This window comes from Lagenorhynchus albirostris, chromosome 15, assembly GCF_949774975.1.
Source record: "Lagenorhynchus albirostris chromosome 15, mLagAlb1.1, whole genome shotgun sequence".
NCBI lineage: Eukaryota > Metazoa > Chordata > Mammalia > Artiodactyla > Delphinidae > Lagenorhynchus > Lagenorhynchus albirostris.
In genome coordinates, this window is record NC_083109.1 from 36,062,304 (window position 1) to 36,088,684 (window position 26,381).

General features: G+C 38.7%; 1 protein-coding gene across 7 annotated transcripts in view; it reads left to right on the forward strand.

Annotated features, from left to right (window-relative positions):
* The window catches only part of PLCB1 (phospholipase C beta 1), a 753,511-nt gene that overhangs the window by 592,093 nt on the left and 135,037 nt on the right, over nt 1–26,381 (forward strand). For 5 of the 7 annotated variants that reach the window (XM_060122834.1, XM_060122832.1, XM_060122831.1 and 2 more), the window contains exons 28-32: nt 14,391–14,467; nt 14,573–14,662; nt 15,131–15,188; nt 15,785–15,871; nt 25,790–25,916. In XM_060122834.1, the coding sequence (XP_059978817.1) occupies nt 14,391–14,467; nt 14,573–14,662; nt 15,131–15,188; nt 15,785–15,871; nt 25,790–25,885 (408 nt within the window). In that variant the 3' untranslated portion in view covers nt 25,886–25,916. Of the gene's footprint in view, nt 1–2,956; nt 3,132–14,390; nt 14,468–14,572; nt 14,663–15,130; nt 15,189–15,784; nt 15,872–25,789; nt 25,917–26,381 lie in introns of those variants that run through there. The other 2 variants (XM_060122829.1, XM_060122835.1) reach the window with 2 other exon arrangements.

Sequence of the window (26,381 nt, forward strand, 5' to 3'; positions counted from 1 at the left end):
CTCTGGCAAGATCCATTCCCCAAGGAAAGAAACATAGCAATTCATAAGAGACCTGGCAGAATAAGAGGGAAGACCAGTACTCACAGAACATTCCTGAAAAAAGAATTAAGAGTGTGAATTAACACAGAAGCCCAGACATCCCAGAAAGGCCTCCTGGGGAGAAGGAGACTTGAGCTTCAGAAATTAGATTCAGAAATCACAGGCAACAGCTACACAATCTCAGAGTTCTGGGAGGCATACGTGAGGGTGAGCACCACATCAAATCCCACCAGATGGGGGCATGAAAAGCTGCGCAACAGATTTTCCCCTGAAGGAGGAGGTTGGCGGGGAACTGGGGAAGACCAAGCTGAAGTTATAGGTGGGAAAATCCCACCCGAAGGGCCACTGGAGCAGGAGAGCTGTTGGAACTGCCACTCGAGGTGACAATCTCAGAACATGTGCCTCTGCCTCCTTTTCCCCAAGAAGGAATGAGTGTGTCCACGATGAAAGCTTGAAAACGTTTTCAGAAAAACCTACATAAACATCCAAGCCAGCCTGGCCCGTTCAGGCCAAATATAAGCAACCTACTCAAAATGCTCCATCCTTCGCCACTGTGTGGATTTGGGTTTAGATAAAGTGCCGGTGCCCTTGAACATACCTGTATGGGCCTTTGTTAAGAAGGCTAAGACCCAAACACCTGGGATTTACAACCACACAGAGTTTATTGTATGGCCATTTCAGGGCATCCACAACTTACACTACATGCCTTTAGCTAACATGTGGCAGAACTTTCTATAAACCCTATTTGTAATAACTACAAATTGTTCTGCCAGGAAGTCTTTTGGCTGAAAGGCACCTAGAAGTGTCAGTTCTATCTTTGGTTGTGGTTCTGAATTACCAACAAGCCTCTGAGGCTAAATTAGACAAGTGGAAGTGTAATTAAAAAGCAAGTAGGCCCCAGGTAAAATGGAGTATTTGGGTGATGCGGAGAATTAGGCAGAAGATATTTTATCTCCCAAAATTGCTTTGGGAATTAAATGCAAATGTGAACCCACAGTTCAAGGATTGAGAAAGAAACCATGGCATCAATAAACTCCCTGCCAAATGTGCATTACAACTTAATATCTGTCAAACCCTGTGATAGACACTGGAGGTAAAGATGAGGAAGGCGTGGTCAGCACATGCACAGGGAGCATGTACTACAGTCATTAATACCATGTGATAAATGAAACCATAGACAGCCATCAGCAAACTGCTATGGAGACACAGATGTGGGAACAATTTTCCTAACCATAGAAATTAATAAACACCAAGAGAATATTTTTGAGATAACTTTTCATGTTATCATAGGAGGTGTTAAATGCACACTAAGCTTCATAGACTCTATAGCTCAAAGGACTCAAAGGACTTGTTCTACCTGTCTAAATAAGAACCATCATCTTTAAAACTCTACATCCAAGCAGCTCTGCAGCCCAGTTACTCAAAGTGTGGTCCCCAAGTCACCGGAGAGCCAGCCTGTTAGACATGCAGAGTCTTAGGTCCCACCCCAGACCTGCTAAATCACAATTCGCATTTTGATAGGAGTCCCAGGTGATGTGTTACACATTCACATTGAAGAATCAGGTTTTAGAGCCATTGATCCTTATCTCTGTTCAAAATGCATTTTACAATAAGTGTAAATTTCCTCTTGGTTGAAATAGGAAATACATCGTGCTCTCCGCTCTTCATAGCTTGACCATCAAGCTGGATGGTTATCTCTTGGTGACAAAGGCACAGGTCCTATGGAAATCACTCCTGTGATTTCCTGCCTGTGTTCATTATAGAAGGAAACAGTTACTTTCAGTTAAGGGTGAGTGAAAATAAAGATGTAGTTCCCCAACCCCACTGAAGTTCTTGCACCCCCTGAAATCTCCTCATAGATATCTTGGGGGTCTGTGGAACCCAGTGAAGGATGTCTGTTCCAGGAAAGAACTCTATGCTTGGGGAATCTGCTCTAACTTACCTGTTTTTCATCAACTGCCATAGGTTGACCCTGCGTTTTGTCATACCATTAGGGTAAGGTCTTAATTTTAAATGTGAGTTTGGTAAGTGATAGAAATTCTTAGGGGGTCCCTCTGAGGGTTCTCAATCACTCTCAGAATCAGCCCCAACATCACGTTCAAGGCTCAACATCCACCGCCTAGGGAGACGAGGTTTTGTGGTGACATCCATGGGGTCGCTTCTCAGTTGCTGCAGGGTTTGACCCGCCATTTTGTCTTCTCTCTTCTTTCTCCTTTTCAGTGGTGTCAAGAAAAGATTTCCTCATTCTGTCTCACAGCACCATACTCTTTATCCTCTGCAGAGGCTTGTTTTGTTTTGCTTTACTTCCTACCTTTTCTCCTCTTTCTCGTATTTAGTCTCCCATGTGTTCCAAGCCCATTCATTTATCCTTTCCTTCACATAGACCTTAATGGTTGGGATTCTTCTTATACATACTCCTGCCTGTCCCACCAGCAATCATCCCTGGGCCTCAAACCAACACTAGTACCTGTTGAGCTGAGTGCTCCCAATTCCCTGCCAATCCTGGGGAATGAAAGTTGTGTTTCACAGTGAAAGCTCTGGGTGGATACTGACCAGCTACTAATGGAATGGCCCATCAGATGTGAGTGGTGATGAGTGAGGGTCTGCAGTCAAATGTCCTCATTTCTGGCCACTGCTCACCCAGAGTAGCTCTGTGACCACTCAGAATTTCTGTTTTCTCATCTTTCCAATGAAGATAAGAATAATCCTCACTTTATTGAACTTTAAGGAGGAATAATGAGATAATGTGCACAAATCATTGTTTTTAATGAAAGCCCCCCACCTCCGCTTTTTTTCTTACAATACATGAATTGGCTAGGAAATCTTAAGCTCAAATATAAATGTGTATTTTCAGTTTTTGACATCCTGCTACAGCCTGAGGGTGCTCACCATCTTCCTTTTTGATGATTTCTATTAGCACCATTTGCTGCTGCAGCCTGTCTGAGAGCCAGCCTTGAATTTTCTCACTTCTATGGTCGCTCAGCTGAAGTATATGTGCCAGGAGTAATTGCAGTGTCAGGAAGTAACTAACTCTACGGTAGTGTGATCTGTCTTCCTCCAATATTCTGACTTTAAGGCAGGATCATCTTTTTTGAGAAATAAATGATTTACCTTTTCTGAAAACTTTACATTCTCTACCAAACAAGAAATGACAAATCAATACAAGACTTTAGTAATGAAATAAAGAATGAAACAATTTGTCAAAATGTGTTCTTATTTGTTAATTTTCCTAATCATCATTGGGTAACCCTAATAGAATTGATTTGTTCTAGAGATAGATAGATAGATATGGATATATAGATAGAAATGATATTTATCTTCATTTCTATTGATGTAATCATGATCAAAAATGAGCATATGTGGGCAGAAGACCTAAATAGACATTTCTCCAAAGAAGATATACAGATTGCCAACAAACACATGAAAGGATGCTCAACATCATTAATCATTAGAGAAATGCAAATCAAAACTACAATGTGATATCATCTCACACCAGTCAGAATGGCCATCATCAAAAAATCTACAAACAATAAATGCTGGAGAGGATGTGGAGAAAGGGAACCCTCTTGCACTGTTGGTGGGAATGTAAATTGATACAACCACTATGGAGAACAGTATGGAGATTCCTTAAAAAACTCCAAATAGAGCTACCATATGACCCAGCAATCCCACTACTGGGCATATACCCTGAGAAAACCATAATTCAGAAAGAGTCATGTACCACAATGCTCATTGCAGCTCTATTTACAATAGCCAGGACATGGAAGCAACCTAAATGTCCATCGACAGATGAATGGATAAAGAAGATGTGGCACATATATACAATGGAATATTACTCAGCCATAAAATGAAAGGAAATTGAGTTATTTGTATTGAGGTGGATGGACCTAGAGTCTGTCATACAGAGTGAAGTAAGTCAGAAAGAGAAAAACAAATACCGTATGCTAACACATATATATGGAATCTAAAAAAAAAAAGGTCGTGAAGAACCTAAGGGCAAGACGGGAATAAAGATGCAGACCTACTAGAGAATGGACTTGAGGACATGGGGAGGGGGAAGGGTAAGCTGGGACAAAGTGAGAGAGTGGTAGTGTATGTATGGACATATATACACTACCAAATATAAAATAGATAGCTAGTGGGAAGCAGTGGCATAGCACAGGGAGATCAGCTTGGTGCTTTGTGACCAGCTAGAAGGGTGGGATAGGGAGGGTAGGAGGAAGGGAGACACAAGAGGGAAGAGATATGGGGATATATGTAGATGTATAACTGATTCACTTTGTTGTAAAGCAGAAACTAACACACCATTGTAAAGCAATTATACTCCAATAAAAATGTTTAAAAAAAATGAGCATATGTCCATGTGTGTATTGCCCATTTGCATTCCTTTTTTCTACAAACTGTTTGTATCCATTGCCTACTTTTCTGTTGGATTGTCTTGTTCTTTTGACCCACAGAGTTTATGCTATCTTTTAGTTTATTGTTTTTGGGAGGTTGGGCAATTTAGAGAGCATAAAATATGCTTATATAATTGTTTAAGTCAAAGTTATTGAAGGCCTCCTGTGGTCCTCATACTGGTGGGGGGATTCCTGTGGACCAAGCCTAAATGTTGTCTCTTCCCTCAAGGGCTTACCATGGTTAAGAACACAGGTTGTGAAGTCAGATGGACCTAGTAATAGTATACCCATCTTTATCCATTAGCTTTGTTGCATAACAAACGCCTCAAAACTTATTGCCTTAAAATAACAACTATTTACTTAGCTTATGTTTCTATGTGTAGCAATATGAGCTTGACTCAACTGGATGTATCTTCTAGTCCTGGCTGGGCTCATTCATGTGTCTGTGGTTCAGTTGCCAGTTACTTAGAGGCTCTGCTCCTGAAGGTTGGCTGACTGTCAACTGGTCCAGGCAGATAACTGATACACATCTCTCATCATCCAGCAAGGCTAGCCTGGGCTTGTCCATGTGGAATTTGGAAAGGATTCCAAATGAGAGCAAGCAGAAGTAGGTAAAGTCTCAACAGATCTATCTCCAAGCAAGTCGTAAGACTTGCCTGGATACAAGGGATAGGGAAATAGACTATCTCTTGTTTAGAGGAACCACAAGTCACATTGCAAAGAGTGTGAATGCAGGGAATGGTGGAGAATTAAGCCTTTTTTTTTTTTTTTTTTTTTTGCAAGAATCAACACATAGCCCTCACAGTTTGGATGTGAGATTCAATAAAATAATCCATGGAAACTTAACACAGTGCCTAGAACATAGTCATCACTCTTTATCAAAGGACAATTTGTACAGGATTTAAAGTGAGGAGACATGACTTTCACTTTTAGTTACATAACTTTAGCTAAATCATTTCACCTCTTTGAGTGTTTGTATCCTTGTTTCTAAATAAAAATTTGTGCAAGAGTGCTTATAAAGTTTCCCTCTAACTATAATGCTAGTTTAACTTAGTTTGCAGAGAATGCAGAGATGATTCAACTCTCAGATCTATTAAAATAATAATTAAGGATTTCAGTTTAAAGCAATAAAAAAATCTTGTTTTTACTTTTGTGTGCACACAGTATGTCTTAGTATATTTTTTGTGTTAATTGATAACTATTTAGATAAGATTGAGGGAAAAGAGTCAGTAAACAAAACCTATCCCCAAAGGCAAAGAAAATAATAGTTTTGACTTGCATCAACCTAAAGAAGCTTAAAGAACAGAAGAAATTCTGCTGAAAGGAAAATTCCAAAATAGAATTCACAAGTCTGACAATTTAGTTTGTGCCCTCTGGAATTACAAGACTCATTGCACTCCATCTGGTAAGTTTCAAGATGCTTGAAACGATAGATTTTGCATTAAGGAAAGAAGAAGCTGACATGCTGTGCTACTCATCTTCATGGGCAGCTCTTCTGGTTCTAGCTTTCAAACAGACTATTGAATATTAAGCCCTTGATTTATTGCACTATTTCAGTTACAAACCACAGGACAAATCATGTCTCTTTTAGTCAGGTCTCCTTTCTTAATTATTTGAAAACCTCCAGTTTGAACAGTATAGTTATTTTCCCACATCTGAGTGATAAGCAATATTTATTTCATCTATTCTAAATTAAATGGTCTTGATATCTTTCAGAATTATGAAGCCTGATCCTGAAATTTTGGTGGTTTGTATTTTTGTTTGCAATTGGTTTAATCAGATATAATGATCTCAACTAACTTGATCCTATACAACCATTTTCTCATTTTCTTTTAACTTAATCAAAAATCCACAATTGTGTCATATGTGATACTACACCAACTTTTAAAAAAACTCTTATGAGTAACTTCATTAACCTTTTATAATTACAAAGGGGTAATTCTTTGCCTGTTATAAATTTGTACTTAAAACTATATATGAATCATTTTAAGTGAAACTTCTTTTATCATAAAAATGAATTCCAGTTATCACTAAAATAAATATTTCATGGCCATAAATATCTACTTTTTATGATTTTCAGGACATTTAAAAATCATCATTGAATTTTTAAACAATTTAAAAAATTTAAAAACACACATAATATAATTTTAAAATTTTGCTATATTTTACTGGTCAGGAAACAAGGCCCAAGAATTAAGATGGAAAAACCCAGGCATCATCTAGGATGATAAAACACATTTACTAGAGCTTCCTTTACCAAATTTCTTGATTGTTTTTTAAAGTTTGAAGATATTTCCAGTTGAGAGCCTTATAAAAGAATACCAGAAATATCATTCAAGGGCGTATGCTACATTGACCCATTTATATTTCCCAGAAAGCTAAGAAGCTGACATTTACTTTGGCATATTTTAAAAGTGAAAAACAATTTTAAATGCTGTAGATTCATTGGGCCAACTTGTTGACATTGACTAGGAGTCATGCTCAGATTTTCACGTTCATTTATTGCTTTGCCCAGCAAGTAAAAAGAAAATTTCAAGGATTCCTTAAACCTTTAGATTCAAATAAGCAGCTATGAATTCTGTTTAGATATGGAAATTTTAAAAGAAATGAATTTCATAGGTATGAAAGACTATCTCAGAAAAGAATCAAGGTGGTTGGTCTTTTAGTCCAAGACTTTCTGCTGCTTCTGAGAAAAGAAGTGAGCTGGTGGGGCACATGAACTCCACCTGGACAGGACTTTGCTGCCAACTCTCAGTTGGACCATCAATACACAGTATCCAGCACATCACAGGTGCTCAGCAAATATTGATGGAATGAATGAATAAATGTTTTTCAATTTGAATGGACAGGAAACACGCCAGTATAAAAATCCACCTAGTTTTTAAATTATCAGTAATGCGTTTAATCAGTAGATCATTTCTTAGTTTAGAAGCATCATAAATTAATACTTTGTAGAAGATAAACAAGCAATTTATGGTGAAAACTCAGAGTGGATGCTTTGACTAGCAGAAAAGAAGGTGCTATCTTCTCCACTTATGAGTGAAGGGAGAAGGAAGATGAGTTTGCCTGAAGTATGTACACTCTACACTTGGCTCTTTGCACATTTTCCCAAATTGTCCTTCTTATAAGAGGCTCTAAACATGACAATTTCTGTCCACATATTTTTCTATCCCTTTTAAGTTAGAGTCAAGGAATTAGTCTCTTCCTTGGAAACCATTCCCTCACCCTCAAATGACTAAACCAAGTGAAATTCAGCATGGAGCTGAGAACAAGCATGAAATTATATTCCCCAGAGCTTTTCTTTTTCATTCCATAAAAGGTTTGGAACATTTAACTAGGAGAGTTGTCATGAGTGGTAAACAAACAAGCAAAATAATTGAAATGTCTATTCCTTTGGGCCAGAAAAAGAAATCATATTAAAAGTTAAAATTAAATGTTGTTTACTGCATTTCAGTTTACCATGTACTCTCGACTTTTTTCCCCCTAGGAATTCTAAACTAATTTTTTGTTCTTTTCTATCTTCAGTGAGTCTTGTGGCTAATATATCATTGAACGGTTCTTTGAGTAGAGCCTGTCTGCTAATAAATACACCAAAGTGAGAGTACCCTTAGGTCAGTTAAAAGACACTTCAATTATTGTGTGAAAAATCCCTCTTCTGGGTCAGATTTTCACACTTCATGAAATAGAAACCCCGGACCCAATGCTCACAGGTTCTTTCATCTTATTTGGGGATTAAGGAGTAAAATTTTTTATTTTTGTTTTTTTGTTTGTTTGTCGGGATTCCCTTGGTTACAAGTGACAAAAACCTATATTGGACTAACTTAGACAAGAATAGTATATACTAGAAAAGTACATAGGGGAAGGCCATGTAAGGAAGGGTTGACCATCCACACTGGAGAAGGGAAGGAATAAAGAGATGCCTACCAGAAACCACTCACAGCACTTCCTATGTTTGTCTGTCTCTGTCTCTCTCCCTTTCTCTCCTGATTTTCTCTGCATGCCAGTATTATTTTTGTCCAAAGCAGCACACAGGCTTCCCCTTGTCAGAAAATATAGGCATCAACCCCTTCCAAGTTATATTTCTTTCACTAATGACAGGTTGGAAAAATCTTGGGGCAAGCCTTTTTAGTGTGATATGATTGGCCAAGCTTGCAAACTTAGACCAATCACCTGTGGCTAGAGTCAGGGTATGACTGGTCCTACTTGGATCTATGCCTCCCCGGACCAGTTACCTTGGCCCAGGGATGGGCGTAAAGAACACAGCAGCTCCATGGAAATCACATTAGGCACAGAGCCAGTTCTCAGAAAGCAGAGAAAGTTCTTTCTGAAGTAGTATTGGGTAGAGAAAACTATAGTTGAGCCCCACACTCTCTCTTTCTAGGGTAAGAAAGAGATAAATTATTAACGCCTAGACGTAATCTCATTGCCAGTTTAATGCGAGTCTGACAATAGTGTCATATTATTAACAAAATCATAACATTAATCACTCTGCCTCCTGGACTTTAAGTAGAGGAAGTTTAAATGAAAACAGTAAATGCTGTAAGAGCAGAATTATAGTAAGAGTGATCTTTTGAAAATAGCTGAAAAGGGCAGAATGTTACAGGGAGGGGTCTGTTGTATGAGAGAGTTGGGGAGAGCAGGGGAGCTGAGTAGAGTGGAAGAACATTTGTCATATTAAACACAGAGATATTGTCCTTTTTTAAACATATTCTTTGGGATTCTATGGAGACAATATTTTCATTAGTTTCATGCAAAAGCCACATTAAAAAAAAAAAACATGCCTGGATTTCACAATAAGGCATTTGTTCTTAAAGGAAAAACACTTAGCTTGTTAAATATCAAAATTATGTAGTTTAAGAAGTATTTTCAATAAGACAGCCCATGGCTTGGACATGATGCACCATAGCCATAACCAAGGTCCGGGTCAATGTGGTTCTTAAACTTAACAGATTTTTTTTTTTTTTTTGTGCGGTACGCGGGCCTCTCACTGTTGTGGCTCCTCCCATTGTGGAGCACAGGCTCTGGACGCGCAGGCTCAGCGGTCATGGCTCGCGGGCCCAGGGCATGTGGGATCTTCCCGGACCGGAGCACGAACCCGCGTTCCCTGCATCGGCAGGCGGACTCTCAACCACTGCGCCACCAGGGAAGCCCCACAATAATTTTTGAGTGCCTATTTTATGTAGAGCCTGGTGTCCAAAAAACCACTGGCTGGTGCCTACTCCCTTATCAGGAGTTGAGCAGCACAGTCCAGTGGAATTTCTGCAACCATGGGAATGCCCTACATCTGTGCTGTCTCTCATTCAAATGGGAATATCATTCAGGTGGAAAAATAACATGAGAAAAAGTATAGAAGCAGGTATGTGCCCAGACAGTCTGAGAGTAAAATACAGCCTAGTTTATTGAGTGTGCTGAATGCTAATCAGGAAAGGAAATTTAGAGCTGGAGTGTAACGTATTTGAGGATACAGAGCCAGTTAAGGCTCGGGACATACAAAAAATACTATTTGTGATATGGAGCAGAAAGAATAAGGAGAGGCTGAGGGCAGGGAGAGAATACTTGCCAAGTCCAGACAGGAGTTAATGAGGATCTACACCAGAGCGCTGTTAACACAAAGCCAAGAGATAACATGGTGACAATTCTCCAGGACTCAACAGATGGGGAAAGCACCCAAGAGGGCAGTCAAATGTAATGCACACTTTTAACCTGAGTGATGATACTTAATGGGAAAATACGATGACTTGCCTTCTGTGAAAGATGTTGAGATGCTGGTGAGCCATCCTCAGCCAGAGACGGTCAAAGGCAGTTGATGCAGAAATGAATTGAAGCACTTAAAAGAATCAGAGAAGAGTGACTGTGGGAATTGCTGGAGATACTGTAAATGAAGGAAAGAGAGCTTCTTATGAGAGTGGTTGGCAGCTGGCATCCTATCAAAAGGATAAAGTCACGATTCCCAAACCATGTGCCACGTCACTCTGAAGCACCACGTTGAACTCACAGGGGTATTGTGGGATATTTTATGTTTTTGAAGGAAACAGAGCAACATCTGTTGGATTCTGTGCAAAGTACTACTATTATTTGGACCTAACCATTTAATAAATAAATGGAACTGTTCTTTTATTTCTTTTGGCCTCGGAGGTGCCATGAAAAAATTACTGAGATCCTAAGGATACAATGAGCTAAGAAAATTTATGAATGTCTAGAATAATAAAAGTTCATCCTGAGACATGGCCAATGAGTTTAGTAACAAAAAAGTTTTTGTAATCTTAAAGCAAAATCAGATAAATGCCAGTAGTTGGAATGGAAGAGATGGTGGGGTTGAAGACTGTGGCAGTGGGGCATTGCAGCTTTGGAAGCAGCCATTGGTCTTCCATTTTAGGGATGGAAAGGAAAGGAAGGTCAAAGGTAGAACAAAAGTTCAGGGTTCTGGGAGGATAAGAAAATAGAGATGTGTTTTTAGGCAAAGGGAATGAATGTATCCAGTGCAGAAGAAAGTTTGAGAGAAGAAAGTGAAATGGTGATCCTCCCACAAGGAGAAGAAGATGGGACAAAAAGCAAAGGAAAACCTTCCTCTGGGAAGGAAGGGTAAGGAAACCAAGCTAAGAACCTATGACCTGGTTTATTAGGAATCACACATGTGTCTTCTCTTCCAGCTTTCACAACCACCCCAGGAAGGAAACATTATCCCTGACTCAGAGGTGAGGAAGCTGAGTCTTGGGTAATGAAGACAATGCACATAAAGTTCTGCAGCTCTTTTGAGACAGAAAAGAGGGAATTTGAGAGGGTGCCATAGAGACTAGGTGGCTTAAACAATGAATATTTATTTCTGACAGTTCTGAAGGCTGAGAAGTCCAAAATTAAGGCACCAGTAGATTTGGCGTCTGGTGAGAGCCCACTTCCCAGTTTATAGAGAGCTTTCTTCTAACTGTGTCCTCACGTGGTGGAAGGGGTGAGAGAGCTCTTGTGGTTTCTTTTACAATTATGGACACTAATCCCATTCATGAGGGCTCCACCCTCATGACCAAATCACCCAAAGGTCCCACCTCCTAATACCATTACACTGGGGGTCAGGATTTCAATATATTTATTTTGGGGGAACACAAACATTCAGTGCATAACAGAGGGCTTCTTCTAAACTGTCTCCATCTTCCCCAATAATGTGCATATGAATTTCCTGGGAATTTTGTTATAATGCAGATTTTTGTTTAGTCCATTGTGTTAGGGCCTGAGAATTTGCATTTCTGCTGTGTTCCCTGGTAATGCCAATGCTGCTGGCTCCTGGACTATATTTTGAGTAGCAAGATCTAGAAAGCCAACTCATCAGCTCAGTGTTTCTAGAATAATGCCAGGTCTTTAGTAGGCATTTGATAAATATTTGTTGAATTGTGGCTAACTTGAATAGTTTAGATAAAGGTGTGTGTTCTGGGAGCAAAGGAGGTGGGAATTAGTTCTGAGAAGAATAAAAAACAAGTACAGATGGTGCAAGGGAGGGGCAAAAAGGAAGGCCAGGGGATGCAGCAGACAGGAAACTTTTGCAGAACCTTGAGGGAAGTTGGTGTTGGCAGTTGTGTGGGGGCTGAAAACAAATGGAAATAAAACTCAGAATCAAGTGGGTAGAGGGCTGGGAGATCTCAGGCTCAGTGGCTTCATTGCCTGGATGTTGATATTGCTGAGGAAGAGGGCAGGAGTGAGGAGGAAAGCGGTAAATGTGAACAGGTGCTGCCATAATCAAGAAACGATTCTGGACTAGGGTGAATGATGGAGATGAGAACACAGAAACAGAAGCATGAATGTCACTGAATTCAGAAGTGTTGCTGGGAGACTTAGCAGTGGCTATAGAAGGAGGACGAGCTCACTGAGACTCCCTAAATCTGGCAAAGAATCCACATCATCTGAGGAGATTTTGAAAACACTGATTCCCAGGCCCTGCCCCTAGACATGTGGAGTCCATAGGCCTAGGAACAGGTCCTGGAATGTGTATTTTTAAGAAGTTGCTCACAAGGGATTCTGATGTTGCCACCAAGGTTGGGGCTCCCCTGATAACCCTCTAACTCCTTAGGCTGGACGGGGGAGGAGAAAGGTCCTCTGGGGAGGCGAAGGCCCTGTGTGTACCCCTCAGCTAGAAAAGAGGTGCTGCGGGAATCCTCAAGGAAATGGTCAGAGTCTTTGCACAGCAGGATTTTACATCTAGATGGTTTGATAAATGGCATTACTAAACTGCAGTATTTCATGATTTCTTTAATTGTGACAGTCATGATCAGGCAACCTCTTTTGAATGATTTTCAATGGTTTCAAATAGGCTTTCTGCTGGCCCAAGCTCCAGTTAATATTTGTTCAGATTTAATCCACTTCACAGATGAGTGCATCAAATTTCATGTTAATGTCAAGTTAATGTGGATTCTTTATGGTAATTCTGTGAGAGAATTTCTCCCTCGATTTCTTTTATTCTCTTAGATAAGAAGAGGTTTTTAAAACAATTTCTAAAATCACAACAAAATGCAGCTTGGGAGAGTGGTGAAGGCCACAAGCTGCGGAGGCTGATTTATCTGGGTTTGTACTCAGCTCTGCCAAGTACCACCAAGTACAAGAGCCCAGAACTTGAGTCCCCTGTGTCAGTATCTTCATATGTAAAATGAGGACAGTAGCTCTTACCTCACAGGACAATTCTTAGGATTGAATAAGTTAATACATTTAAAACTCTTCAAACTATGCCTGGCATGTGTAAATTACCAATGAAAGTTTGCTAGTGTTATGATTATATTGCCTTGGTATTGTCATAGCTACTATATATATATATATATATATATATATATATATATATATATATGTATGTATAACTGGTTAACTCAGTCTGCTATATGTGAGAATCTCCATCTCTGGGGAACAGAATGGACCTTTCGTAGGAAGCCCACACCATCTATTTGATGCTCCAGTAAGAAGGGTTGAGTCCAGTTGCTATTGCTGCCTGAGCAATGGCAGAAGGTTCCATAAGTTCTTCATGTAGAATAAAGAAAGAGAAGCGACTGGAAGTTACCCACACAGGACAAAAACATCAGTTTCTAAGATGGGTAACTCATGTCATTCTTGAAGCAATTAAGCAAGGAATGAAAGCTGGAAACCAAGAATTATAATTTACAGTTGATTACATCTTACATTTGTATCACACTCAGTTTTATTTTAAGCTTCATAGTACCTCCAAGACATAAAGGCATTGATTATCTCATTTATAACCAAGAAAATGTAGGTTCAGAAAATATAGGCTCCATGACCAAAGTCATAGTTGTAGTGAGTCATAGAGTGGGGATTGGTACCTGGGTTCACACTGTTCGTTGTCTTTGCACTTGGCAAAGACAAGCTGCAGTTAACTAACCCAATAATTTAAGAAATCCTGTTTAATTAGAAACAGATAAGAAGAAGAATTTCATATTAAAACCTAGATAATGTAATGGTTGAAAATTATGTCCTTATTGCCTATGTAAGATGTCTGATGATTTTAACTATTGTTTTTTGTTAAAATTAATTAATTTATTTTTGGCTCCATTGGGTCTTCATTGCTGCGTGCGGGCTTTCTCTAGTTACGGCTAGTGGGGGCTACTCTTCGTTGTGGTGTGTGGGTTTCTCATCGCGGTGGCTTCTCTTGTTGTGGAGCATGGAGTCTAGGCGTGCGGGCTTCAGTAGTTGTGGCTCATGGGCTCCAGAGTACAGGCTCAGTAGCTGTGGTGCATGGGCTTAGTTGCTCCGTGCATGTGGGATCTTCCCGGACTAGGGCTTGAACCCGTGTCCCCTGCACTGGCAGGCGGATTCCTAACTGCTGCGCCACGAGGGAAGTCCCTTAACTATTGTTAAACATCAGATTTTCTAACCTCAGATACCGTTGTTTGATGTGGAGGGGGAGGAAGGGAAAAGTGCTTTGTTTGTGATAATGTAAAATAGTCAACTTGCATTTTCTTTCCTCAGCTTATTCAAAAATTGACAGATGTTGCTGAAGAATGTCAGAATAATCAGTTAAAGAAGCTTAAAGAAATTTGTGAGAAGTAAGCCTTCATTCTCATTACAATGGATTTGTGTATGTAAATGTATTAAACACCAATTGCTATTTGCTTGACCATTTTTCCCTTTTACTTCCATTTTGCCTTCAGAGAGAAGAAGGAATTAAAGAAGAAAATGGATAAAAAGAGGCAGGAGAAGATAACAGAAGCTAAATCCAAAGACAAAAGCCAGATGGAAGAGTAAGTAGAAAGAACCCCCTTTCTCCCACCTTTTACCCGGGAATTATTCTACAGCAGAATAACAGCTTCCAACCATACAAAGACCCATCTGTGAAATTTCTCCTCTAATTAACCTTTTTGAAGATCCCTTTTATAAGGTTTTTCATAGTGAACTCAAAGAGCAGTTCAATAAAGGATTGAGGTGCCCACAGGGCCTGTAGGTGAAGGCTGAGTAAAGACCCACCCTAAGGGAAAGGCTAAATCTTCACTTCTGATATTGTCAGACAACCCTCCTGGCATTTAGTGAAAACAGAGCTTGTGCCTTGGGTGGAACCTGACCTTTGTTCAGAGCTGGCAGATTGGTACCTTCCTTGCAGCAGTAAGAAGGATGTTGAGAGTTCTGTAAACTTTCATCTGGAAGCCTGAGGTTCCCATGTTTGTTGATGACGGATGAGTTCATATAATGATCTTTTTGTCATTTGCTTTCAGGGAAAAGACAGAGATGATCCGGTCATACATCCAGGAGGTGGTGCAGTACATCAAGAGGGTATGTCATGCCGATGAGTATCTCTCTCTTTTGCAAACCATGTATGAATGTTTGATAAATACCATGTAAGCCTATGGAGAGAAAAGCCATGCTTCATTGTAACTCTTTATCACCAGCACCCAGCAGAGCTACTTCCCAGAGCAGCCAGTCTGTAATCAGTGTTTCTGCAAGTTTAATTGCAAACCTCTGTGTAGAAAGGTTCATCTGAAGATAGACATTAAGAATCATTTCTAGAGTCAGGAACCCAGAAACATGATGTCAAGGGTACCTTCCACAAAAGAAACTTTAGTTGTCACCAACAGTAGAGAGGTGGCAACCTCCAAAGGTTTTTCATTAATTTTTAAATTGGTATTATGGACATTTTCAAACATTAACAAAAATATGAGAATGGTATAATCCATCGATCACCTCACTCCCACCCTCTGTGTACCCATCACCCAGCTTCAATACTTGCAGTCTCCTACCCTTATAAGGTCAGTTCTTGACCAGGATATGAAATAAACATATGCCACAGATCTGAAAAGGTTTTAATTTTTTCTGAAAACATTCAGTTGAATGTTTAGATGAAAATGACTTTATTTGTAACTTTCTTATAGTTAGAAGAGGCACAAAGTAAACGGCAAGAAAAACTCGTAGAGAAACACAAAGAGATACGTCAGCAGATCCTGGACGAAAAGCCCAAGGTAAACTGAACGGAATAATAATACACAGTGATTTCATTTTCTTTCCATTTAATTAGAATAAAACCTCCCTAGTTCAGGTATGTCTCACACAGTCTCAGACCAGTTCTTGCATGTGAAACTCATGTAACTTTCTCAATGATGGTAAAAATCTTGATAGCAATATTCAGTAAGCGCTCATCACCGATCATCTTTAAAAATTGCAAATGCACGAAACCCAGATCCTGAGATTTGGTTTCAGTTGGTCTGGGATGTAGCTCAGGCATAGATATTTTTAAAGCATACCTCCCCACCACCACCACTACCACCTCCCCACCAGGAAAGAGAGAAATTAGACAAGTTTCTTCAGCTCTAAACAGATGATGTAATATTGTAATGGCAGACTCTGTCCAGCAGAGGATGTCTTGTACCAAAGTCACCCTGGTTTTTAATTTAACAAAATATTTTCATAAACCAGAAAAAAACAAATGTTTTTCCCCCATAATAATAGTTTATTGGGGCTCCACTTTAAAATTACCTTATGCTTATTTGGTCAAAGTCAATCATTCCTTGAATATTAACTTTAAACCAACTGAATATCTGTAAATCAAATACTTTCAGGTTAGCATAATCTCAGTTTTAGACCATTCTATCCATTTTGATTCATCATTGAATATTTTTCTGTTGTGAAAAACGTGCTTTTCCGTTTTCCTGTTCTTCCATCTGCAGTTTAAAATATCTACTCTAAAAGGCACGGCTATTACATTTCTGCAAAGATCAAATGTTAGCTTTGTTTCATTGTATAGTCTGTTCAATATACTTCTTATAGATTGCTTGTGGCTAATTTAAAATATATTTTTGTGGTTGTTTCTGCTATTATTTATTGGGCAGAATGTTTATTTAATATTTTTTACACAAAGTTTTTAGGCTTGGGAATACAGATTCTCAAACAGTAGTGAAAATCTAAGAATTAATCGTTATCGAGATATGCTGCTCATTTTTATATAAATAATTTATGTTTTTAATTTTTATATAAAAATACATTTTTAAATGTTTTTTTATAAATACAATTTAAATATTCTTAGCCACCCTCTCAAGTTGATTATGCATTAGTAAGGTAGAATACATTTTAACATAATTTTAGACTTTGCAGTATTTTCCATTTAGGATTGATTTTTTTTTAAATGCTCAAAGGTTTGGAGCCAAAGATCCAGGTTTGACTGAAATTTCAGAAACACCTTAAGAATAATGAGTGATATATTCAAATACATACATTTTCAATCCATGTTGTCTGAATTTCAATTTGTCATTACTTTGTACACTGGTATGGTATTTTAGCTTATGGTTGATATTTCATTAGCCAGTTTTTATATTTCTAAAACATCTCTCTTGGAAAATATTGCTATTCCCACAATTTTTGTTGTGTTTTCATTTTTGTTCAAAAATGTCAGCTACTTTACTCATAAATAAAATGTGATCACAAATGTGTTTAAATTACATAAATCTCAGTATAAATAACCCTACAAAGATTTTATGTTACTGCTCTAGCTTACCATGATTAAAATCAAATTTAGTAGTACATTTCTTCACTGGATATAACCAAACATTAGAAGAACTAATAACTGTTGGATAATTTATCAGTCAGATGTATTCAGCAGCAGCTTTACAGAAAACCCAATTAAAACTGGCTTAAGCAGTAATATCATTTAGTAAGTCACATTACTGGAAGTTCAGAGGTATTGAAACTTGAAGAATAGTTAATTTAGTGGTTCAATAACCTCATCAAGAATCAGGGTATTTTTCAGAATTTCCACAGTTAATTGCCTTTCATCCCCAGGCTGTAAACCCACAGTCACAAGACGTCTGCCTTAGCTCCATGCATCATAACCTTCATCTTGTAACTGATTATAGGTTTGAGGAAAACTTTCCTAAATCTCCTCAATAGACCTCCCCTCATTGGCTAGAATTGTGTCCATGTCCATTCCTAAACCAATTATGAGCATAAGAATGTAATTTTCATGATTGGCTTAGAGTAATTAAGACTTACTCAAAAGGGTAGAGGGATTTCACCTTCTCTTCAATTCCATGATCAACAGGTACCTGAACAAAACTGATGTTTTCTTATCAAAAAAATAGAGGAGAGATAATAGTTGGGTAGGTAATTAACAGTGTGCACCCTACCATATGTATAGCAATTTTCCGTTTCTTTTTTGACCCCTGAGAAAGAGATCTGAAGTGTTTCTATGAATTTTTAGTCATTCTGTTGCCTTTATTTTTGACTGTAAATAGGTACCACAATGATTTCTCTTTGCTTTTCACCCATGAGGCTGCTTTTAATGACCATCTTATTGTGTCTGGATTTGAAGGCTGCCCTTGAAGATTGTTGGTTGCACGTCAAACTAAAGCATTTATTGAGAGGTTTTCTTCAGGGCTTAAAAATTTTGTGCTTTGGAACCATGACTTTAATAATATAATAAGAAACCATGACTGTTAATATTGTAAGACACAGTGGCTAATAAAGGGAAATGACCGTGACCAGAAAGAGGAATAATAAACAGTGAAATAAAACAATAAGATCAAGTGTAGGTCATGTGGAGAAAGACCAAAACACAGGATGGCAAAACTGAGCAAATGAAAGGCCAGGCCAGCAGAGCAGTTATCTGTGCTCCTATAATTACTGGATGTGGACTAGAAATAGAACAGCACTGGCTTTGAAATAATCCCTCTTCACATCAGTATTGGAGTAGCCTTTGATACCTGACATAGATATGAGGGAAATTAACAGAAGTAGAAACAAAATAGAAAGAGGAGCAACTCAAGGAAATGAATGACCAGCAGTACCTATAAAAGAGGTTAACCGAGTGAGTTCCATTCAGTCAGAAGGATGAGAAACGGGGTGATTTTATGACCTCTAGAAATTTATGAACTGTTCCATCACTCAATGTTGGACAAGGAAATTGAGTTGACACTGTAGTAGGTAATATTAAAGATAGTTGCAATCTTCTTATGAAGAGGAAAGCATGCCAAACTTTGCCAGAAGTTGCCGAGGGGAATAGAGTTCCTCCTTCAAGTGTTTTTTAGGTGGGATAAGCAGTTTTTAACTAGAAACCAAGAAAGGCTAATCTTTCACTTATGGCAAAAACATACACTATATGGCATCATGTCTCTTCCCATTCATCAGTGTCTTTCACCTTACTGTCAATTATAACATTTACTTCCTCTTTATCCACTTATTCTAACTAATGTGATCATGTGTTTTATGTTCCTAACCTCCTCTTAAACAAGAGGGTGCTCTTTTTCCATTCCTATTTTCTCCTAGTGTCACTATTTGCAGTTGTCCTGAACCCCAAATCACAATCTGTGTGATTTTCCAAGCATTTGGTAACCAAACAACTTGTTTGCTTAAAAGTGAACAAACAAGTATAAAACAATTTTTTAACCAAAGAAATTTGAAAATCCAATTGGTGAAACACAATAGTTCTTCAGTGGCAAGGAGTTCTGGCTAGATTTAGAGCAAGTTAACAGATGTAGATTAATTGAAAGGGTAGCTTTTTACTCAACCATACTTACGGTCTGGAAGGATTAACTCAAGTTCCAAACATTTTTACCATGATGCTACAGAACAGAACAATGTGCCTCAATCAAAACCAGGTTAAAAGTCCATTTCATTTACACACATGGACGAAGAACTTCCATCCTGCTGGTCTGTATTTGGTAGGGGACCAAATTGGACCAACTCCACAATGTGAAAGTTTATGTGTAGAGTCCATTTTTCCCATTCAGAAAGAGATTCAGTGAATCTTTTCCTTTTGTATGTAATTTTTAAAGGAGTTGAAGAAATTGGACGTAGGTGATCCTTAGAGGCAACTTATACAATAGATAAACATTTTGGCTCTCAATTTGACATAAAATTATGTCGTGCATTCCTGTACATAAGTCGTACTGAAATTTATAAAGTCCTTAAAAGGGAATACTCAGCTCCTTTTCAGTAGAGTTCTAAATCCTGGAGAAATGTTCAGCTGCATGTTCCTTAGCAGTGAGATATTTGATTCAGTCCCTGAGTGTATGCTGTTTTCAGCTTTGTTCAAAGCTTTGAAATCCATAGCAAATCCATAGCAAAGCTATGAAATCCATAGCTTCAGAGTTCTTAAGATGAACACAATAAACTCTAACCAGTCTTTCAACTCAGTGACATAATTGGTTTCATTGGGATTTCCATACTTGGGTTTGCCAAAGCCAATAGGAAAGGGTTTATGTGTACAAATGGTGTTAGAAAAAACTGGAGGACCCAACTGCCACTGCAAAGAAACACACCTTTTGTGGTTGTGTTCAACTCAGAATTGATTCATTATAAAAAGGACGTTCTGCCTTTTTCCTGAACACTTCAAAGAGATTTATTTTAACATGTTGAAACGTCGTTAATCAGGAGTTTCCCTGAATCTGCTGAGAATATTCCAATGTCTATTGATCACTTTGCAGCTACGGGCTCTCATTACAAGAAGAATCATCTTTTGAGGGGACTTTTTAATGAACCATCTCCATAACCTCATAAAGCAGTCAATAAATGTGTAATTTACTTTTTCTCTGACACTTAATTTGTCTTTGATGCTTCTTAGCACACAGGTTTTCTGTTTTTATATAGCTCATCAGCAAGAGAGAATTCCAAGAAGCTTTAGGGCATTTTGATTTCTACCCAAAAAACATTTCATCATGTAGCTACTGGCTTTATTTTTTCCTCCACCAGGGGAATATAGACTGATCTTCCTCCTTTCCCTGCTGACATCTTTGTAACAGGATGAGTGACTCATTCCCTCTGCGTGAAGTTAGTCTTGTCAGACCCACCGCTGGGTCCTGAGACAGAACCCTAAATGCAACTATTTCAGTACTGCCTTCACAGTGCTCAGGGAGAAAGAGACTACCTTGGGGATTTAAAGTAGATGCTTCTCTTTTCCATGATTCATTTGTGCCTCCTCTAATCCTCTGCTGCTTGATGGGGAAATGTGCATTCTCCCTGCCAACAACCACTGGACCCTCTCTTAAAAGCCAGACCAAAGAGTGCTAACTGGCTGCTTACCTTGTATGTTCTACTCTTTGTCAAGGCTTGGCTGGCCTACCCAGTGGTTTGCTTTTTTGTTTGTGTGTGTGTGTGTAAGAAATTTCCTTTTCCTTTGTTTCAGTGTGAAGAATTGCCTTTTAAAAAATATATAGTCATTCACTATTTTCTTGAAAGTAAAACTTACACATGCTTGATTTCCTTCAGGAAATACTCAAATATTAAAACAGTTTTTTTAACTCCATTTTTCTCCTCTTGATTTATTTTTGAAATTTACTTTAATTCTATAGATTTCTAAACCCATAAGACATTATTATTCTATGTTATACAGGCAGTATTCATTCACAGGCTTCTTAGCTAGATATTCTTTCTTGTGTCTCAGATCATCCATTTGGGATCATTATCTTCTACATCCTTTGGAAGTTCCTTTTATACAGTCTACTGGTGGTAAACTCCTTGGGTTTTTTGGTTTGTTTTCATTTCTTTCTGAAAATGTCTTTATTTTAGCTTTATTCTGGAATGGTATTTTCACTGGGTATAAAATTTTAGGTTGGCAGCTATTTTCTTTTAGCACATTGAAGATGAGATTCTACTGTCCTCTGGTCTCTCTTGTTATTGAGAAGTTAATTGTGAGTCTTAGTGTAATTCTTTTGGTGATAACTTGTATTTTTACTCCTTTGCTTGCATTTAGAATTTTTTCTTATGTTTTATGCAAATTTCTATAATGTATCTAAATATGCATTTGAGGTGGCTGGATGGATAGCTTTCATCATTTCTGTAAAAACTCAGCTATCATGTCAGCAAATTGGCTTCCATCACACTTTCTAAAAATTTCCTTCCATCACATTATTTACATATAAAATAAAATGGACCTTCTTATTCCATCTCCTCTTTTAACTCGTTCTAGCATACTCCATCTTTTTGCCTCTCTATGGTACCCTGTGGACAATTTTCTTTCTGACCTTTATTCTAATTCCCTAATTCTTTGTTTATACTGCTACTTCACTCATCCACTGAGTTAATTATATACAGCTTTTGTATTTTATGTAATTCTAGAAGTTCTATTTGGTTTATTTTCAAATCTACAATTTGTGTGTCTGGCTTATAGTAAGGAAATTTTCCTGTGAGATTCCTCATTCCTGGCCAGCCACAGGCTTTGAATTTTGTCCTCATCCTAGAAGGCTGTCAAAAGATGAAATCAAAATATCCAGCATTAGCAAAAGGCTGTCAGGACAAAAGCAGCTTCCCTGCCTGTTACCTGTCTAGGTTTGATGTTCCTTGGAGTTTGGGCCTGATCATTCTTTAAATTTTTGTGATTCTTAGTTTCTTTAAAGAATATAGTTTTTAATATCAAGTTCATCTTTTCTAGTTGTTTTCAGTGAGAAAGATGGCCCAAATAACCTAACCAGCCATTAACAGAAATATAAAATTCCCACATAGTGTCAGTTTGGACATCATCTGAACATCTGTATCAGTCAGGGTTCAACTAGAGAAGCAGAGCCAGTAGCAGATTATGTGTGTGTGTTACAGGGAATTGGCTCATGTAATTGTGGGGGAAGGCTATGCAATCTCCACAAGGCCATCTCTCCATCTAATGCTGGACCCTGGCAGGCAGGCACGCAGGCAGTCTGGAAGAGAAGACCATGCGTGGGCTTGGCAACTAGGATAACCTGCAGAAGCTGAAATTCTGTCACAGAGCTGAATACACACACACACACACACACACACACACACACACACACACACACACACACACACACACACCTGACCCAGGAGTCAGAAAATCTAAAGGAAGACCCAAGGAGAAGGAAAAGTGATTACAGGCCCAGTTGCTGCTTCACCCCAACAAGACAAGTCAACAGATCAGCAACAGTGCATGTGTGTTACAAAGTGGATGCTGCCTCTCTCATCAGCCCTCCAACTCTTGGGAGAGTCTTCCTTGTAACCCACTCTAACGGGGAACATACAGGAAGGAAACCCTGGCATATGTCCAGCCTAGCCAAGTTGGCACATTACAAAATCATCACACTATTATTTTTAAATCAGAAATTTTCTTATTAATTTGTTTTCTTTTTAAAAATTAGATTATATGATTACAGGGATCCAACATGGAAACAAATCTCTAGAGTGGAGAAGAGGCTGCTCCTTAGGCCTGTAGGGCATTCCCCAGGCTGCTTCATGGAATTCTGTTATCTGTTGGTCCCTGCAAGACAACTGAGTTTGAGATTTAAATAGAATTGGAACTGAGATTCCCATGTATGCCATTGATTCCTCCCCCTTTTCTCCATCCCATTAACTTTCTTTCCCCTTCTTTTGTCTTTATTTTCCTTTCCTAAAGATGAGAAAATATGGGAGTATGGTGATGGGCGTATTGGATGGAGGGGAGGGGATCCAAAGACAATACCCACAACCTGCTAGAGTAACCAGTGTTTGTGTTGATGGGGTTGAGTCTTCCCAACAAGCACTGAGTTTAGCATCAGGGATAGGATGAGATGGACTTCAATCTCACTGACTTTCATCTGCCTTCCCACCATAAACTGGAAGTCCACAACTATGGATAGCCCACAAAACCTTTGGGATTTACTTCTGTTTCTTCTCCGTGTGCCTGTCATTGTGCACAATTTATATGAATTTTACCAACACACGTTAGATGTCTTGTTCCAAATGTATCTCTAGTTTGTTTTTAAACCCCTGCTTTGGTATAACCAGCATAACAAAAATAGTCAAACACATTATTAAATGTAAAAATTTAATTGATCTCAGGAAACCACTATCTGATTTTTCTATGACCTTCAACATTTTAAGGGGAGGAATGGCCAAACTCAAACCAAGAGAAATATTTACCTGTAGAATATCCAAAGAGGAAATGTATTAGTGCTTTGAAATATTTGATGAAGCAGTATGTGGAGACTAGAGAAAAGTCTAATGCAAAAGGGCATATGCTGAAGAAAGTTTCAGTTCAAAATAGGAAAGCAATTTCTCAGAGCAAGAGTCACTTTCTCTATTTTCCATGTATTATGTCTAAAGCCAAATTAATGTAACAAATCTACAACTTAGAGTCCTGATTATACATCTTCTGTCAGCAAAAATCAATTGACACAAGCTTTTGCATTTATTATAATCATTTGCTGAGGATAATCTTTGAATTTGACAGGGAATTTGAATTTGTAGCTGAAAGCAATACAAATAATATTTTAATATTTCAAAGAGTTTTATCAATAGAGTTGGTTTTATCTTTCGCTAATATTTATGATAGAATAGTAAACAGTTCATCACATTTCTGATAGTTTAGATAGATTCTCCACTACATATTCTCTATGGCCATTTCACACACACACACACACACACACACACACACACACACACACAAACACACAACTTGATACACTTGGGGGGAATCTTAGAGTGTTTAACCATTTGGGCATCAAAATAGATTTTGACCTAGTTAATCATGCTAGTATATGGAAATTCATGTCTAAGATAGTAGCCAGCAGAATGTACATGTTTTTTGTGACATACAGAAAACAGGAAATATGTTAACTTCTAGCTTTAGTTGAAAAGGATTTCACTAGGTTTTGGGAAATACAAAATGAGCTGTTTTAATTCTTAAATTTTTTACAGGGGTCTTTGTTTTCAATGGAATCAAAGCAACCCTAGGACTTGCAAAATATTATGAAGCAGTTAGGACATCTTTATAATTGTTAAGCTGCCAACTGCAGGTAAACCATCCTAGCCAAAGCCACCGCCATCTCTCACCTGGATTTCTAAATAGCCTCCTAAGGGGTCTCCCTGCTTCCACGTGTGGACACTCACAATCAATTCTCAACGTGGCAGCCAGAGTCATCCTTTGAGAACATAAATCAGACCACTCCTCTCTTCAAGACCCTTCCATGGCTCCCATATTTTTCAGAATAAAAGTCCTCAAGGTCTGACATGATCTGACCCCACTCAGCTGCAGCCCCTCTTTATCTCCTTGTTGACATATTCTCTGCTCAGGCCATCCTGGGCTCCCTGCTGGGCCCCAATAAGCCAGGACAGTGCCACCTTGGGCTATTGCACAGACTCTTTCCTCTGCCCAAAATGTTCATTTCCCAAGTGTATGCTTGGGCAACTCTCTCCTGTCTTTCAAGTCTTTGCTCAAATCTGTCTTCTCAAAAAGGCCTTCCATGACCACTATTAAGTTTACACCACCCTCCACCACTCTCCCATCCCTGGCATCTCCTTTCCCTTTTATTCTGCTCTACTTTCTGGTGTTTATAGCATTTGTCACCTCTCATTAGGTCATTGAATTCTTTCTTAAGTGTGTCACTCAGCGTTGGTCCCTTCCCATTAGAATGTAAGCTCCATGATAGCAGGGGCTTTGACTGTTTTGTTCACTGGTGCTCTTGAGTTCTAAGCATCCAGGAGAAATTCCTGGTTCGTAGTTGGTGTTCAATACATATTTTTTGAATGAAACATGTCGAGGGCTAACAAAACTAATTTTGTGTGTTAAAAAATAGTTCTCTTTCTTGGAGAAAGAAAAGTAAAGCCATTAAGCTCAGACTCATCGGGCTGCATTGTTCAATTGCTGTCCACGACTCAGTGCAGTCTTTTCTCAGGTTTCTTGACAGTAGTGGGATTTTGTGGAGAATTTCTCAAAAGTAGTAGTTGTGATCATATTTAACATCTAATTCCTACAAAGGTAGAGAAGAACCAAAGAGAATTCAATTGCCAATTCCATTGCATTTGTGATGGGAAATGTTGGAGTAGATAAAGGAGCTTGAGGTTTTAAATCTCCATACTAAAAGGCATTCCAAGAGAACTCCCAGACAGATAATTTGAAACAGAAGATGACTCAGAAATCAGTTTCAATGTCACAAAAATGACAGCCTCCCTTTTTTTCCACACAGGGGGACGGTTCCTCCTCATTCTTGTCGGAAACTTGCCATGAGGATCCCTCTGTTTCCCCCAACTTTACTCCCCCCAACCCTCAAGCTCTCAAGTGATGACCAGTGAGACCGGTGTCCTTCCGGCCAGGTAGGACAGGATGGGAGGGGTTGCTTTTGAGAGAAGGGTGGCGTGTAGCCATCCGGTTTACAGGCATCGTGGACTTGCTCCTTTGTTCTTCACCCCCCCTTTCTTTACATTCCCATCTTTTTCCTGCTATAGTTCGGGTGGGTGATGCATCCCTCATCTTTATGTGTCTTCCTCAGGTATTTATTGCTTCATCATTGTTCTCTCTCCTCCTGACATAAATTCCATTCTTCCATATTTTCTTCTTCTTCGTTTGTCTTTTTGTTTCTCTCTTTGCTAAATTGGCTTCCCCTTTGACCTTGATCTTTCTCTCTTACACTCACACTATTATTTCCACTTTTGAAACATTTTTAAAATTCCTCCTTCTCACAGTACTGGTTTCCAATCATATTACCTTAAAATCCAATGGGATTAAATTAACCCTCAGGGAGTCTTCTTGACTCACTCCACTCAATTTACCACACCCCT